Here is a 17,557-nt window from a genome sequence, read left to right on the forward strand (position 1 = left end):
CTGTCCGTTTACAGGCCGTCATCAGTGCTCAAAATGAACGACACGTACGCCGTGGTCAACAAGCCCAAACAGTCCCACCCACCGCCATCAAGCCCCGCCCACTCCCGGGCCACGCCCAGGTCCAACACTGGCAGCAGGTAAAGCTGTTCAGTGTATTGAGTTTAGTTTCTTTAAATGAAATGGATTCTGGAAGGTTTGCTCTGTACTCCGACCTGCAGGACGCTGCCCGCCTCTCATCACTATGACAACGACAGCGAAGGCGTGTCGGCCACACCCATCTACAGCACCGTCAGGCCCCGTGCTAAACCGCTCAGCCTGCCGCACTCGGCCACGCCCATCTACGACATCGCAAGTCCAACCAATCGCATGTCCGGGGAGGAGCCAGACTATCAGCTGGTGTCAGGTCAGTGGAGGCGGGTGGAGGCGGGTCGGGTGGGGGTGTGTGTCCATGGAGAAGTGAACAGACTCTCTGCTCTCTCCTCCAGCTGATCAGCCATCAGCCGCCGATGACGATTATGAAGATTTCTCCGCATCAGACATGACGAGCTTCTGCTCGCCGGGAGGCATCGGTCAGTGCGGCGCCTGCCCTCAGTCCCTCTCCTCTGTGTGATTGTCTGATCGTAGACAGGAGTGTGTGTTGTGTGATGATGCTCGGTGCTGATTGGTTAATAAAGACATGCAGCAGGACAAAGGAGGAAGAAGAGCAGCCTGCTAATCAGGCTGCACAACAAGCTATTGATGTATTGAACAGTTTAGTTCCTGTTTATGGTACGGCCACTTTGAATCCAGTTCCTCTGGCATGAGTTTACTCTGACCTGTAGACTGTGGACTGTGGACTGTGGATCAGTCCTCAGGCAGGTCCTGAGGACTGATCTGTTCTACGGCGACTTCCTGTTTGTGAGACGTGGCTGCTGAAGCCCAGACTGTGCCTTTAAACACTCATCAACATGTTAGCATTCTGCTCATGCATGCTAAGCAGTGTGTGGGTGGTGTGGGTGGTGTGGGGGCGGCTGCTCCTGTACGTGCGGTCCTGTGTGGGTACATCTTTCAGTGTGTGTGTTTTGTTTTCAGGGTTTAACTGCCGGGTCCAGAAGCCCAGAGGACCCAGAGAGCCTCCAGCTGAGTGGAGCCGCCTGGAGAGGTGAACGGCCTGAGCAGACCTGGACCGGAAACATGTGGACAGCGGGACTTTGATGGAAACGTGTTCATGTGTGGTTCATTTTAGATGTGTGTGTGTGATAAAGAGAGAATAATACTGTGTGTCTGGTGGCAGCATTAAGTCGGTGTGAGCTCCTAACAGGGAGGAGCTCTGTCCACAGGGGAGAAAAATAAATGAATGATCTGAGAAGTGTGACTGACACGTCTTTGCTAGCTGCTCGCTAGCGTTGGATTGGCCTGGTCTGTGCAGGTGGTTGTGGGATGAGTGACAGTTTCACAGCTGACCAGCAGGAGGCGGCAGAGCAGCAGCACACAGCCGCTCAGAGCCCGACGGCGTGTTGAAGTCATACAGAGAAGAAGAAAGACCTCGGCGAGGAGGACCAAGGTGGTTTCAATTAAACTCCTGGCATTACTGGACCGTGGTCGCAGAGTGTGTGTGAGAAATGTTCCTCCATCTGTGTGAGGACCGTGCGCGTGGTCCTCACTGTGATAGAAACATTCAGAGTCTGTCAGAGGGTCGGACTGAAGCGGTCCTCACAAGTCTGTGTGTGAGATCATCAGGTCTGAATCAGGTTACAAAGATCACACACACACACAGCTCTCCCTGTGGATGCCTGCGGTCCTCTTCCATTCAGAGAGCCAACACCCATGACCTGTGTGTGTGTGTGTGTTGTTAACTACTGGAAAAAAAGTGGAGCGTGCTTTGTGGTAAAGTAGTACACACACACACACACACACACACACACACACACACACAGGGCATTGAGAGGGTTGCACTTGGTGGTTTTTGAGAATCAGAACGACTGATGGACAAGTATGTGTGTGTGTGTGTGTGCCCGCATGTTGGGAGAGCCCTATGATTACAGCAAAGCATGATGGGAGTGCAGAAAGGTCCTGTGGTTGCACAGAATTAACACACACAGCATATTGTACAGGTTTGTGTGTGTGTGTGTGATAACATTGGTTAACATGGAAACCATTCATTGTGAGTTTTTATGGTTATTATTCATTTATTATCGAGTTATTACTGAAGCAGTTTCCTGGGTTTATACTCTCAGTGGACTGGTAGCTAACATGTTCCCACTGTGTGGATGTTAGCAGGCAGTTAGCGATGCAATGCTACAAGACTAGTGTGTGTAAGCAGCGATTTCTAACAGCCCTGTGTAGTGACGGCCGAGTCCCATAAAGACAGAGGACGGACAGGTTATATAAAGCCTGGTCTAACCACAGAGGTGGAGTAACTTTAGAGCAGAGAGAGAGAGAGAGAGAGAGAGAGAGCGAAGGCGAGAGACAATAACATGAACAGACTGAAGAACATGAAGAGGTGGAGCAAGAAAGAGTTAACAGAGAGAGAGAGAGAGAGAGAGAGTGATGAAGAGGGAGAGATGGAACAGGCCGATAGAGTGATGAAGAAGACTGATAGTGATTTCAGAGAGAGAGTGATGAAACTGAGAGAGCAGTCCTGCCACGGAGCCCTGTTGCTAGGCAACTGAGCAGCTCCTCTTTGAAGTTTTCCCTCATTGTTTGTGTTTTCCTCTCTCTCCTTTTTTTTGGAACAATCAGGTCACAGCAAAGCTCAGTGGTAACCATAGCAACCGCCTCAGCACCACACCTGGTGGCCGTCCCATCCCCCCCCCCCCCCCCCAAAGAGACGCAGAGTTTCACTCTGACCTCTGACCTCCGAGACAAAAATGACAAAAATCATTATAGAAAACTGTAAAAACAGGCAGACGTGTAACTTCCTGAGGGTGCTTGAAGGCATCAGGAGTTCACTCCAACAAGACTCAGTACAAACTAAAGGTCCTGTCCTCCTCTGCAACCAGCAGGAAGCCATGATGGAGTCACATGTGAGCAGCAGTCACATGACCAACACTCAGAGTCTCTGTCTGGCCTGATTTCTGTCTGACACCGTGTTCACACTGAGGAAATCCATCCGGCTAGAGCAGGATTCAGGCTGTATCTGGATATATCCGGATAGTCTGCACAACATGAATCCAGATATATCCGGATTGATCCACCGGGCTAAACTGCTTTTTTAACCAAAAAAAATGAAAGAACGAGTGACACAGGACAAAAAATGTGGTCCTACCGTGGCCTGAATGGACTCTGTATATTGTGAGGCGCCACCTAGTGGTTTGGAGGACAGCAAACAAGCCAGGTTAAGCTTAAAGGCTATCTGGATTCAATCCTACTCTAGCTGGACTGATTCCTTCAGTGTGAACGGGGCCTAAATAACTGTAGAGTAGCAGGAAGGACACACACCCAGTGGAACCTGACCAAACGTGTGTCTCTGTGTTCACCCTGAAAACAGCTGCCTGCAGACACAACACAGTGAGGGGGCACCCACACAAAGAAGAGCATATAAAACACACACACACACACACACACACTGACACACACACCAAACAAACAGATGTGTTGAATATCAGAAAAACCTCAGAGATGTAAAAATAAATAAAGCCAGAGACGATTTGTTCTGCTCTGTGGCTTTGACCTAAACAGCTGCTCACACAAACACACACACACACACGTGTTTTCACTTCAGAAGAACTCACCCTGACATCAAGTCTTTTGACTGTCACTAAAATTGAATCATTTACACAACAGACAGTGTGTCCTCACACACACACACAGGGTCCAGATGTGTTTGGTAATAGGAGCAGGGATGTAAAGAAAGAAGCATACAGTAGGCAACCACAAACACACACACAGACACACACACACAGAGGCCTTTGTCATGCATGCTGCTGGCTGTTTCACGCACACTTAAAAGGATTAACGGCAGATCGGCATCAAGTGACACTAAAGGGGCGAGGTTTGGGGGAGGGGGGGTACAAGGGTGATAAAGACACAGGTGAGGAGAAAGTCTTCCTCTCCTCTTCCTCTCCTCCTCCTCCTCTCTTCAGGAACAAAGAGGGTCCGACCCCTAATGTGGCTTCAATTAAGGAAATTACAGAGGAGGCGAAACCAGAACCGTCAGCTGATTACAGGGCGAAGCTGCTGCTGCAGGCCGCCACTCACCCTCTGACCCGCCCCTGACCCCGCCCCTGACCGCGCATCTGACTCCGCCCCTGAACCCGGACCAGGCCCGTCCTTTCAGGCTGCAGCTGCTCCGTGTGTTCTGGAAACAGACCAACACGTCAGCCTGTTTCATGATGTCACAGCCCGCTCACCTTTCAGCCAATCACAGCAGGCTGCAGGTCCGCTCCTGTTGGGCTGTCCTGGTTAATGTCATCCCAGCCCGGATGTGCGAGTGGAGGAAACTCTCCGGCTGAGTGCGTGCTCTCTGATGGATCACAGGTTCTGTGTCATGTATTCAGAGCCCTCCTGGTGGTTTACTGCATATTCTGTGTTTTAACCCTTTGTGTCCTGTAGTGTCAGCAGAGCACGCTGCACTGCTGTGTTGCTGTCCAACAGCAGAACAATCATCTTCAGTTTGTGATTTTACGCAGCTCCCCTAAACAAAGATGGAGTGCCTGAAGGTGTCATGGCGGCGAGACGTGTCCTGTGGACAGAAAAATGGTGGGTGTGGCGGGGGAGCGAGGGCCTCCTCCTCTCCTGCTCATTCTGCCACCTCAGTCAAATCAGAATCAGAATCAGAATCAGAATCATGTTTATTGCCATGTAAGTGAAGGGGGTTCACATTACTAGGAATTTGCCTTAGTGATTGGTGCATACAAAGAACATATAATAATTAACATGCAATAAGATAAAAACTAAGATAAAATTAAGTAAATAAACTAAAGTAAGGCTAAATTTACATGACAGACATGGCGTAACAGACATACAATGAACAGAACATAAAATACTTGGCGGATGAAATGGTAAACATAGACCCTTATATGATCGAATGGAACAGTGTAATAATGTAATAATGTAACAGGTACCACATGGATCGGTGAGGTGGTACTCGTGTGCAAGTAGTGCAAGATGGAGTAAACAGTGCAAATAGTCGTCATTGTGCAGTGACTATACTAAAGTGACCTTCTGAAGACAGTGCAGAGCAGTGCATTAATTACAGTTTAACAGTCCAACAGCAGAGGGGAAGAAGCTGTTCTTGTGGCGTGAGGTTCTGGTCCGAATGGACCGTAACCTCCTGCCTGAGGGGAGTGGCTCAAAGAGTCCGTGTCCAGGGTGAGAAGGGTCAGCTGTGATCCGACCTGCACGCCTCAGAGTCCTGGAGACGTACAGGTCCTCGATAGATGGCAGGCTGCAGCCGATCACCTTCTCAGCAGAGCGCACCACACGCTGCAGTCTGCGCCTGTCCCTGGCAGTGGCCCCAGCGTACCACACTGTGATGGAGGAGGTGAGGATGGACTCAATGATGGCCGTGTAGAACTGAACCATCATCCTGGCTGGCACCTTGAGTTTCCTCAGCTGCCGCAGGAAGTACATCCTCTGCTGGGCCTTTTTGATGAGGGAGCTGATGGTGAGCTCCCACTTGAGGTCCTGGGTGATGGTGGTACCCAGGAAGCGGAAAGAGTCCACTGTGGAGATGGGGGTGTCTGTCAGGGTGAGGGGGGGGGTGATGGAGCTGGCACTTTCCGAAAGTCTACTGTCATCTCCACTGTCTTCTGGGCATTCAGCTCCAGGTTGTTGTCAGTACACCAGGACACCAGACGGTCCACCTCCATCCTGTAGGCAGACTCATCCCCGTCTGAGATGAGTCCAAATTATTAGCAGTGCTAGCAAACAAAGAGCTACATAACTTTATTGACAAACAGGACAGGTGAATAGTCCCTGTACAATCTGCTAGCCTGGATTAGCTTCTATTAGCTCTGGATAACTCAGCCAGCTCTTTCTGCTCTGATAGCAAACACCTGGCTTTACTGGGCTGTTCTAGTGTTCTAGTGTTTGGTTAATCACAGTCTGTTGGTGTCTGTGCTGCTGCCTGATTTCTCTTTGCTGGTTTGTGTTAGTTTGTTTAGTTATTTAGTGCAGCAGCAAAGTTACGTGTGCTTATGACGTGTTTTTTTTTGTATATGGCAGTCTGAACGTTGGGGTTCTAGGGAGGTTGTGATTTGGGCTGGGGTTTTTTTTTCGCATTGGGTGGAATTTACGTTTAGTTTGGGCTGGAACTGTCACTCAGATCTGGCAACCCTGGAGATGTGCTGCCAGAAGCTTTAGCGTCCTGTTAGCTGCTGTTAGCTCCCTGTTAGCCACAGTTAGCTGCTGTTAGCTCCTGTGTGGGTGGAACAGTGATCCACCATGACCTCTGCTGCACAGACTCTGACTCCATCATGGCGCCCGTCAGAGATGTTCACAGCCTTTTGTCCAGGCCTCAGGTGTCAGGTAGGTGTCTGGCCTCACGGTTGAGCAGCAGGGGGAGGCCAGTCCTCCATCTTTATTCACAGTCTATGATTACAGCTCTGTGATTTGATGTGTGATGAAGACGTCAGACAATATGGCTGCCTTCAGACTGTCTTCATGTCTTTGTTGTCATTATAACAGCTGATTGGAGATGATTTAACCCCTGAAGTGTTGCTCTGTCCTCCTCCTCCTCCTCTTCATCATCTCTCTTTAGTTTCAGTGTTTCATTCCTCACACACTCCTCCCCCTCCCCCCTTTATTTTTATATTCCTCTCCTCACCTCTCTCATATACACCACATACATCCAGCCTGACTGCATCTCCATACAGCCCCCTCTCTCTCTGTGCTGTAAACTCTCTCTCTCTCTCTCACACACACACACTCTCTCTCTGTGCTGTAAGGTCTCTCTCTCACTCTCTCTCTCTGTGCTGTAAGGTCTCTCACTCTCTCTCTCTCTCTGTGCTGTAAGGTCTCTCTCTCTCACACACACACACACACCCTCTCTCTCTCTCTCACACACACACACACACACACTCTCTCTCTCTCTCTCTCTCTCTCTCTCTCTCACACACACACACACACTCTCTCTCTGCTGTAAGGTCTCTCACTCTCTCTCTCTCTCTGTGCTGTAAGGTCTCTCTCTCTCACACACACACACACACCCTCTCTCTCTCTCTCTCACACACACACACACCCTCTCTCTCTCTCTCACACACACACACACACACTCTCTCTCTGCTGTAAGGTCTCTCTCTCTCTCTCTCTCTCTGTGCTGTAGGGTCTCTCTCTCACTCTCTCTCCACATCTGGCTTTGGGAGGAGAAAAACAGCAGATTAAGGAGCTGGGCGCAACCAAACTGGGTTAGTCCGGAGGGGTGTCCCAGCTGCTGCTGTAACAAACACACAACATGTCCACCATGTCAGCACACATATGACACGCGCGCGCGCGTGTGTGGTGTGAACACACACGCTGCCAGTCACTGACCGCTCCTTATAACCCTCATAAACCTGCTCCTGGATTATGTGGCCTCCTCTGAGCGCCCCCCTCCCCCTGCCAGCCCGGCGCGCAGTGGTACGGTCCAGATGAGGGGGGGCAGGCTGTGGTGGAGCGGGGCAGACCGAGCCGAGCCAAGCCGAGGCAGGCTGTGTGTGAATGGAGAGCCGCTGCGCGCCGTGTCTGGATTATTAGCTCTCTCTCTCTTTATTAAACGCAGGACGTGTGTACCTGTGCGGCCGCGCGCTGCTCCACCTGACCCGCGCCCCATGAGAGGAAGAGGAGAAGAAGAAGAAGAACAGCAGCAGCGGCCGCCGCGCGTGGGACTGGATTAACCCTCTGATTGGACTTTTCTGCGCCTTCCCGTCCAGGTAGGTCCGGGCGGCTCCGGGTGGGGGGCGGCGGGGCGGTCCTCGGCTCTGGGCTGCAGATCCCGGGTAGTGGGGTGGCGGTGCTGGCGGTGGTTGTGAAGGGGGGTGTAGCCTGTGTGTGTGTGTGTGTGTGTGTGTGTGGATGTTTGGGGGAAAACGCCTCGCGTCCCCTCCGCCGCATCATCTGCTGCTCCGTGATTCTACGCGTGGAAATGTCTTTCTTTTTGCACCGTTTTCCACGCAGAGCGTGAGGCTGAATGTGAGTGGGGCTCCGCGGGGTGCTGGACACCTCAGGTAGGCTGCGTCCCTCCTCCGGGATCGGCCTCGAGCGCGTTCTTCCTCCATTTTAACGCGTTCAGTTCGCTGCGTAAAGAAGCGTTTCAGCTGCAAACGTGTTGTTCTGTGTGAGGGGGAGAGCGATGGGGGAGGTGTGGGGGGAGGAGGGGGTCTGGGAGCAGCACGGCTCCAGACGCCGATCCATTAAAGAAGAACAAAGAGGGGGGGCGGCGGAAAAACCGTAAAACCCGCAGAAAACCGCCGCCTCGAGTTCAGATGCGTGTTTTCTGAATCATCGGTCCGCCCGCGTGCGGGAGAGGAACCGGTCCCCTGAACCGCACGGAACCGAGCCAGGACCGTCCCGCTGCGTGAGTGATCGATGCTGATCCTGACACCCCGTCACAGCAGGCTGGAGGTGATCGATCAGAGCTCCGATCAGAGCGGGGGTTAATCAAAGCAATCACTCCATGATCGATTATTATCAAGGATGACGCTACCAGTAAACACAAACAGTAAACACCCCGCAGGATGGAAACCGTTGATCAATAATAAAATGATCAGTTATTAGTAATCAAACACAGGCGATCAGTGCAACAGATCAATAGGTGAGCAGCTATATGAAGGTCTCTCCCTGCGTGTCCTCACTGACAGATGTTCAGCTGATCAATACCCTGATCACCACACAGATCCGTATCAGAATGCAGATTCATGTGTAAATATGAATCAATAATCCAGCTTCATATGTTCATCATCCAATAGGTTTGATTGATCAGTTTACAGATGAAGACCTAATTTCCTGCTTCTCCTCAGACTGAGTGCTCTTTATTTACTGCTGATGTTTTTCAGTATTGATCAGGGAATCGATCAGCTGATTAATCTATAACAGGTCACACAGCAGAGAGCTGCAGATCAGCAGCAGACGTGGAGCGTGACAGTGATCTGTCATCGATTGATAAGCTGATAGAGACGTGATTGTGTGTGTGTGAGCACTGACATCAGGTTTGGCCGCGTTACGTTTATGATGTCATACATGTGACAGGTTCCTGTCATCGAGTCGGGATGTTACTGTATGACAGTTTGGTGGATGACTGTACAGTGAGGCTGCCTTTACTGTGGAAAGCCCGTTCATATGAGGCCCAGGTGAGCTGGAGGTGCTTGACGGCGGCTCACACGCTCCATCAGGAAGCGTTCTCCTCTGACCCTGCAGCTCTGCTGTTAGCAGAGTGTTAGCGTAGCAGCAGGCTAGCTGCTTCAGGCTGCCAGTCTCTTCTCTGAACTGAAAATATGATCAACCATCAACCAACCATAGATTTATTTATAAATAAATCTATTTCCTGTCTCTGGATCTTGATGGTTGAGGTGACATGAACACCCTTGCATTTGCAGACGTGGTGCTTGCAATTGCAGACGTGGTGTAATACAGATATAAATATCTGTATTACACCACGTCTGCAATTTCATAAAACACCACTTGGTGTGCTGTTGGTAACGTGCGTGAGTGCTGCGTGACATCACTGATTACTGTAATACTTTACGTTTGTGATGCGATACTCCCAACACTGGCTAACATATAAGCTAGCATCACATTTACTGAACATTAGCATGTTAGCAACATCAGAACCCCGCATACAGGAAACTAGTTAAAGGGGTCAAAGGTCACTGCTATGGGATAAACAGAGATGGACGACGCGTCGCTCTTTCCTCCGCTTCCTGTTATTGAAGCTGTTTGCAGCTCCTGTAGAGGGCGCTGTGCTGCAGACGGTCTGACTGAACAGCAGCGATCACACAGTGATGTCATCAGAGGTCAGTCAGATCCAGTATTGATCATGTATCAGAGCTGAAATGTAAACAGACTGATGTTTCAGCTGTCTGAATTCATTCATGACTCCTGCAGCTGATGGAAACACACACACACACACACACACACACACACACTTCATACCTGCTGGGTTCAGTAACTGGTTCAGAAGACTGTGACATCATCGTGGTGTCCACGCTGATGTCATCAGCTCATTAAAACATGAAATCTCTGCAGAGATCACACTGAATGTTCCTCCCAGGTGTGTGTGTCTGTGTGTGTGCGTGCGGCAGCTTCACACATTTCCATGAGTTTCCAGACAGCACTTTTTCCATACATCTGTTCTTCTTGTGGGGACCGGTCCTCGGTGTGTTACAGACAGAGTATACAGCAACTGGCTACAGCACGGTCACATGACTACAGCATTATCAGCGCTTGTTAGCATGTAGCCTTTGTTCAGACAGTAAACAGTCATCAGTGGGGATTTACTCTGCGTTTGTGTGGTAGAACAAAAACACACACTGAGGGGACAGGAAGTGCTAACATGCTAACAGGCTAACATTCAACACACACACTGAGGGGACAGGAAGTGCTAACATGCTAACAGGCTAACATTCAACACACACACTGAGGGGACAGGAAGTGCTAACATGCTAACAGGCTAACATTCAACACACACACTGAGGGGACAGGAAGTGCTAACATGCTAACAAGTTTCTGGGAGTCACGCTCTGTCTGCACACTGCTGCTTGTAAATGGTAAATGAGAACAAAATGGCCAAATGTCCAAAACACCGGTTGCGCCTCCTCTGAGGGTCTGTCACGTCGTCCATCTTTGTGATCAGCAATAAATATCTGACATGAGAGGTGATCGTTGACTGAAAATCACTTATTAGGCAGCTTTGAGCCTACATGTGTGTTTGTCCTTATGTGTAATCACCATTTAACATGTGACAAATGGCTCCAATATTTAGTTTGTTGGTTTCAGTCTGAGGTTCAGTTCTTTCATTAGAATCAACAGTCAGGAGCCACTGCTAAAGGGGCGGGGCAGAGGAGGAGACCATGTGACAGAAACAGGAAGTGAGTGTCTGCTTTCTGGACCATCTTAAAGACCAGTCTGGCTCAGGTGTTTGTTTCCAGTTAATTTACCTGCAGCTCTTCCTGTTGGATGAGCACAGACTGCTGCCCCCTGCTGGTGTGGAGCCGCGGAGTGTGCTGATTGGTCGTTGGCTGTAGGCTATTTATAAGAATTCCTTTATTTATTTATCCCCAAGGGGAAATTCTTTTCTTATTCAGTGTTTGTGTCTGAACCCTCAAAGAGATTTCTGAGAACCGACACACTGACCTCACAGAGATACAAAAGTACACACACTCAGGATGCGCTGAGGAACCTGCAGGAAACAATCAGCTGACACCATTCACTTCCTCTCCTGATGCCTTTGACCTGCAGCAGCTGTGTGTGTGTCATCCTTAGGGAGGCCAGGGTCAAATGCATACATGTGTCTACTGTGTGTGTGTGTGGACATACATTCCTCCAGTACAGTTTGCAGCCTTGACTCGACTCTTTTCATGTGTTCATTCTAGGACCTAGAAAAGTTCACAGCAGAGAACAACGGTTACAGTTTTCACTGGTTTACAGTTAACATTATTTATTCTGAGGCTGCTGTTGTGGAGGAGGAGTAACTCTGAGTTAATGACAAATACTGTCGGACTGTTGATCTGGACGTCCACCGAGCTGTATGTGTGTGTTCAAAGACCTGGGTCAAATGCATGTATGTTTGAGTGTGTGTGGCATCAGTCTGCAGCTGCTGAGCCACAGAAATGCTTTATGAACCAACAGGGACTGTGTGTGTGTGTCCGGGAGCAGCTCTGTGCAGCATTGCCGTGTTGTGCTCATCTCCCGGGGTTTATTCTGAGTTGGTGTGGACCACAAAAACTGCAGTCCCCCCCTGTGGCTACTGGGGGCTCCAAATGTGGGTCAATCCGCCCAGACCTGAATGTACCTGTGTTCAGCCTGACAGCAGAAACCAACCCAGGCTGGTCCAGACCAGTCCATGCTGTCAGGTTTGTGTTTCAGCAGCTCCTGTTGGTTCATAAAGTCTTTCAATAGTAAGTAAAAGGCAAACTTACACACACATGCTAACCGCTACATGCTAGCTGTCCTCAGCACCTTGTTTCCTCTTTGATCTGATTGGAGCTAGCTCAGTGACTGACAGATGGTTCATCCAATCATCTGCTGGGGATTCTTTTGACAAAAGAAGACCTTTACATGAACACCTGTCAGACCTGTCCTCAGGGTCTTTGTGGAAGCCTGGACCCCGTCAGGCCTCTGCAGTGATGCGTTTACTGTCCACACTGTCCGAGTTACTGCTGTCATGTGATGCAGGTTGTGAATGGAGCAGGTTTATCAGGGCAGCAACATTTTTTTTTTTTTTTTTTATTTTAGATACTGTATTAATCCCAGAGGGAAATTCGTTACGGCTGCTGCACAAGCAGTGTCATACAATGACTAGCAAGGCGCGCCACAGGCTAGTGTGAAGTGTCTTGCCCAAGAACACACAACAGTGACTAGGGAGGAGTTGGGATCAAACCACCAACCTTCCGGTTATTGGACAACCCTGCTATCCCACTGCGCCACTGTTGCCCCCAACATGCAGATGACAAAGGAAGTGGGCCGTGTAAAGAGCCCTGAGGAGCCCCACAGTCCTCTCAGACTGTCCACAGATGTGTGGAGGGTTGGTCCTCTGCTGTCCCCCCTCTCTGCTGCCTGTTTGTGGCCGCTCTGTTTTTTAGTCTCTTGCCAAATTACCAATTCAGCCTCTTCTGCTTAATTCAATTGATTAGAGAGCTCGTCTCAGTGAGAGCCAATCACAGCAGCTCAGTGTGATCCTGTGGAATGCTTGGTCTGCTGGCAGGAAAACAGACCCGTCCTGGTCTGAATCGGCTGGTTATGCTCCGCCATCTTCTCGTCTGTCTTTCAAATGAAGTCCTGCGTCACCTCAGCTAAGGCGTCCAATCAGTCGACGCACTGTGGCCTGTTTACGACCTCCGCTCGGGATAAATATAGTGCTCAGTGCAGTCAAATGCAGCGTGACCTGCCCGTCAGTCACGGGAATAAACTTTGTTTGGATTTTCTGTCAGAACAGCGTTGATGCACAGAGAGGTCAAAGGTCATCGGGGCCGCCCAGTGAGGGAGGGAGGGAGATCGTCTGTCTGCACAGCTTCAACTCTCAGTGCAGCAAGATGGATGTTCATGAAAATCATATATATGGAGATATATAAGATAACGAGCTGTTAGCAAGGCACCAATCAGGGTCCTCCCTCCAGTCACATGACCAGTCAGGACTCAGCTTAAATAAGAAAATATCCATAAGGCCAAATACTGACTGTATTGGTGACTGACTGTTGGTCATGTGACTGTCCTGTGTCGGCCATGCTAGCTGCGAGCTGCACTGAGCATGTGCAGCAGGTTTGTCATGGAGTCATTGCTGAGTGCAGAGGAATGAGGGGAGGTTCTTCTGCCGTGCTGCTGGTCTGAGTGATGTTTGATCATTCTTTAGTGTGTTTTCTGTGCAGATAACAACAGTCTGAAGTTATTGATCATGTTCAGTGAGTGGTGTGTGTTTGTGTGTTTGTGATGCGGTGGGAAACGTGGTGCTTCATGTTTACTGGATCAGCTGATGGAGACGCTGCACTTGTAAACACCTCTGATCCTGAGCGGTTACAGTGGCGGCCATGGTGGTTAGACAAACAACTTTCAGAGGCTGACAGGATCCGATCAGATAAACATGGACGCCCCTCAGAGCGGCGTGTCAGCAGACACACGAGGACTTAAAAAGTATAGCAAGCTGCTGCTGCCCGGTGGACACAGGCTGTCTGTCTGTGGCCCCCCCACCCATAGTGAATGAACAGTGTGTCATTGTGGCGGAGCTGCGGAGCTTCATTAGCAGCTGAAGCGGATCCTTCCTGACTGGCTCTCATTCACCTCCAGTCAGCAGGAGGACGCCGGGGTTTACGGGCGGGCAGTGAAGTGATCGTGGGAATGGTAGGATGGAGTGTTAGCGTGTTAGCTGTTAACAGCGCAGTCAGATGGCTCCTGCAGTGGTTTGTAATTATGGAGGCCGGCTGAGAGGCAGACGCAGAGAAATTAAAGTGGACGTATTAACACGCTGCCTGTGTTTATGTAATTACAGGAAGTGACACAACAATCAGGCTAAACCACAACACAACCATTCACCGGGTTACACACACTGCTCACCACTTCATACACACAGGAAGGGACATTTAAAGCTTTCTGGTTGTTTTGTCCCTGTTCTTTTGTGTGTCCCATGGTTGTTGTGTGTCTCGTTGTGGTTCTTGTGTCTCGTTGTGGTTCTTGTGTGTCTCGATGTGGTTCTTGTGTGTCTTCTTGTGTGTCTCGTTGTGGTTCTTGTGTGTCTTGTGGTTCTTGTCGCGTCTCGTTGTGGTTCTTGTGTGTCTCATTGTGGTTCTTTGTTGTGTCTCGTTGTGGTTCTTGTGTGTCTTCTTGTGTGTCTCATTGTGGTTCTTGTGTGTCTCGTGGTTCTTTGTTGTGTCTTGTGGTTCTTTGTTGTGTCTCGTTGTGGTTCTTGTGTGTCTTGTTGTGGTTCTTTGTTGTGTCTCGTTGTGGTTCTTGTGTGTCTTGTTGTGGTTCTTGTGTGTCTCGTTGTGGTTCTTTGTTGTGTCTCGTTGTGGTTCGTGTGTCGTACATTTGACAGGTCAGTGCTGGGTGTGTGTGTTAGAGCTGAATTTGCTGACTCAAACACACACTGACCTTCACCTGTGTTTAGGGTCCAGTCTGGCTCCATGTTGGCTCTGTCAGTCGGCCTTCATGTATATATTTATATCAGCAGTATCTCAGCTCCGTCTCTACGTACAGTACAGACTCCACCCAGCTGCCCCCCCCCCATCCCTGTGACTGAGCCTCTGTGTGAATCTCAGGCTCCGATAAACACACAACAAAGACACATTGTGCTGCAGCTTCCTGGAGAGCGCGGCTGCAGGGCGGCTCTGGGTGGTCCCACATAAGAGCAGAGAGAGCTGGACGCTCAGAGGACACTGAGGGACAGACGGGGGACAGTCAGAGACAGCTTTTATTTCTGCTGTGGACAGACAGGACAGGAGTGTGTGGAGGTTCTGATGAAGAACCAGAGCAGAACGTCAGCTGAGAGGCAGCTCATCCATGACAATGATAGAAACATGAGTTCAGAGGTGAAGAGTAGGAACGCTGATGAAGAGGAGACACAAACATCCTCTGAATGTGGCCTCGACGCGGCGCCTCCACCAGGCCGCCGTCAGAGAGTCATCACATCCAGATGTTCCTCTGATGGAGGCGAGCGTCCTCACAGCCAAGACGTCTACCATCCACACACATGCACGCACACACTGCTTCAGCAGGGTGATGGATGGGCCTGTGAAATCCAGTCCAGTTAGAGAAACCCTATCTGTGTCCTCTGTCCACCCAGCTGCCTGTCACACACACACACACACACACACACACACACACACACAGGTCCATCTGTCGACCTCTCCTCTCTCTGGTCTCCCCCTCCACTCGGCAGGCTAATTAACTAATGTGCTGATCTTTCACTGCCTCTTTGTGTTTCTGTGTGTGTGTGTGTGTGTGTGTGTGTCACAGGGTTAATTGTTGGACTGAGCTTCCTGTACAGAGTAAAAACTTTATTATCCCTCCATTCAGCTCGTGTCTTCTTCTGCTGTCTGGTTAGCATCGTTAGCGCCTTCTCCTCCTCCTCCTCCTCCATCTTCTTCTTCTCCTTCTTCTCCTTCTTCTGATGTTTTAATGAAGCCGGACTCTGACACGTCCCGTCTTGTTAGCCGAGTGTAATTTACACGCTGACACTATAATTAACAGCACGAGGCAGCAGATGATTTGTTAACAGGGAGGCTCAGAAATAGCTGCAGGTTCCTCACGTTTCTATTTCTGTCATCTCAGCTGGTCCCACTGAAGTCCAGCATCAGACGCTTCCACTCCTTCACATTATTACCGTTTCCTTCAATGCTTCTGTAAAGGGTTCTGAAGACCTGATGCCAAACTATCCAGAATATTCACCAAAGAAAAAAATTCAATTGAAAAACATATTTGAACTACACTGAAGCAACTTTGCTGCTCTGTTGGTGGAAGCTGTACACCGTCTCTGTGGGGGCTCTGAGCCTCACTGCACTGTGTGTGGACAGAAGTCGGTCAGAATCTGGTCTAGAGGCGAGCGTGTTGTGATGGAAACCAGAAACACCCAGAGAATAAGTCCAGCTCTTTGTCTCCACCTTCACTGTCTCAGATTCTCTTATTGATTCACACAGCAGAGGACCTGCAGCGACCCCCGGGAACTGCTCGTCCTCCATTTTGTCTCCTTGTGGCTGTAGATTAGGATTAAACAGAGTGAGTAGTTACAGCTGTGTGTGTGTGTGTGTGTGTGTGTGTGTGTGGGAGCTGTCAGTCAGAGTGGAAGCAGCTGCCAGCATGAGAGTGAAGTTTCCATCCCGCTCAGTGTTACTCGAGCTGCTGAGGCTTTATGAGAGAATCAGACAGAAACAGATCAATACAGCTATCAGCCTCCATCACACACACACACACACACACACAGCTGATGTGTGCTGGCTGCCTCTCTGTGTGTTTGGTTTAAATAATACTGGTGCAGGAGAGAACCCAGACCAGTCAGATAATACAGATGGAACGACAAACTGTCATACATTAGCCTTTAGCCTACATTAGCCTTTAGCCTACATTAGCCTTTAGCCTACGTTAGCCTACAGTGAGTCCTCCTCCGGTGTGTGCGGTTGATTCATGGTGATGTTTTGTGTCTCTGTGTCTCCGCAGCCATGTCCCACTGAAGCTGACTCTTCATCAGACCTGCGGCCAGCTCTTCTCTCCTCCTCCTCCCCTCCTCTCCTCCTCTGTCCCTCCATCCTGTCCTCCTCCTCCTCCTCCTCCTTCTCTTGTCCACAATGCTCCTGTTCCTCCTCCTCTCCCTCCTCCTCCTCTCCTCCCCCCTTCTCTCTGCCCCTGCTGCTCCTTCCCCTCCTCACTCTGTTGCATCAGGCAAAGTGGTGTACCGAGCCTTCGACACCTCTCTCACCCACCTGACTGTCCACCGGAGGACGGGGGAGGTCTTTGTTGGCGCCGTCAACCGAGTGCTCAAGTTGTCGGCCAATCTGACGGAGCTGAGGAGTCACATGACCGGACCTGTGGAGGACAATGCCAAGTGTTACCCTCCACCCAGCGTCAGAGCCTGTGCTCACCGGTATGTCTTCGTCTGTCCGTCTGTGTCTCACTTGTCTGTCCTCACCTGTCTGATGTCTCACCCGCATGTCTCTGCCTTCAGACTGGAGCCGTCAGATAATGTGAACAAGCTCTTGCTGGTGGATTATACCGGGAACAGACTGGTGGCGTGTGGGTCCATTTGGCAGGGCGTCTGTCAGTTCCTCAGACTGGAAGATCTCTTCAAGCTTGGAGAACCGCATCACCGCAAGGAGCACTACCTGTCTGGAGCCAGAGAGGCTGATGGGATGGCAGGTAAGCTGGAGAGCAGTTAGCATAGCAGCTGTTTCTTCATATCAAAGCGCGTAACAGCACAGGCTCTGTGCTAAGCTAGGCTAACTTCCTTGTATTAATCTGG

General features: G+C 50.1%; 2 protein-coding genes across 4 annotated transcripts in view; both read left to right on the forward strand.

Annotated features, from left to right (window-relative positions):
• The window catches only part of ptpn18 (protein tyrosine phosphatase non-receptor type 18), a 7,593-nt gene extending 6,239 nt beyond the window's left edge, over nt 1-1,354 (forward strand). For all 3 annotated transcript variants that reach the window (XM_028409659.1, XM_028409661.1, XM_028409660.1), the window contains 4 exons: nt 15-137; nt 219-403; nt 486-569; nt 1,072-1,354. In XM_028409659.1, coding sequence (XP_028265460.1) covers nt 15-137; nt 219-403; nt 486-569; nt 1,072-1,145 — 466 coding nt within the window. In that variant the 3' untranslated portion in view covers nt 1,146-1,354. The remainder of the gene's footprint in view (nt 1-14; nt 138-218; nt 404-485; nt 570-1,071) is intronic.
• A 6,258-nt stretch (nt 1,355-7,612) lies between these two features.
• The window catches only part of plxna3 (plexin A3), a 49,506-nt gene continuing 39,561 nt past the window's right edge, over nt 7,613-17,557 (forward strand). The window contains exons 1-3 of the mRNA XM_028409617.1: nt 7,613-7,832; nt 16,759-17,182; nt 17,264-17,454. Coding sequence (XP_028265418.1) covers nt 16,887-17,182; nt 17,264-17,454 — 487 coding nt within the window. The 5' untranslated portion in view covers nt 7,613-7,832; nt 16,759-16,886. The remainder of the gene's footprint in view (nt 7,833-16,758; nt 17,183-17,263; nt 17,455-17,557) is intronic.

This window comes from Parambassis ranga, chromosome 7 (assembly GCF_900634625.1).
Source record: "Parambassis ranga chromosome 7, fParRan2.1, whole genome shotgun sequence".
NCBI classification, from domain to species: Eukaryota; Metazoa; Chordata; class Actinopteri; family Ambassidae; genus Parambassis; species Parambassis ranga.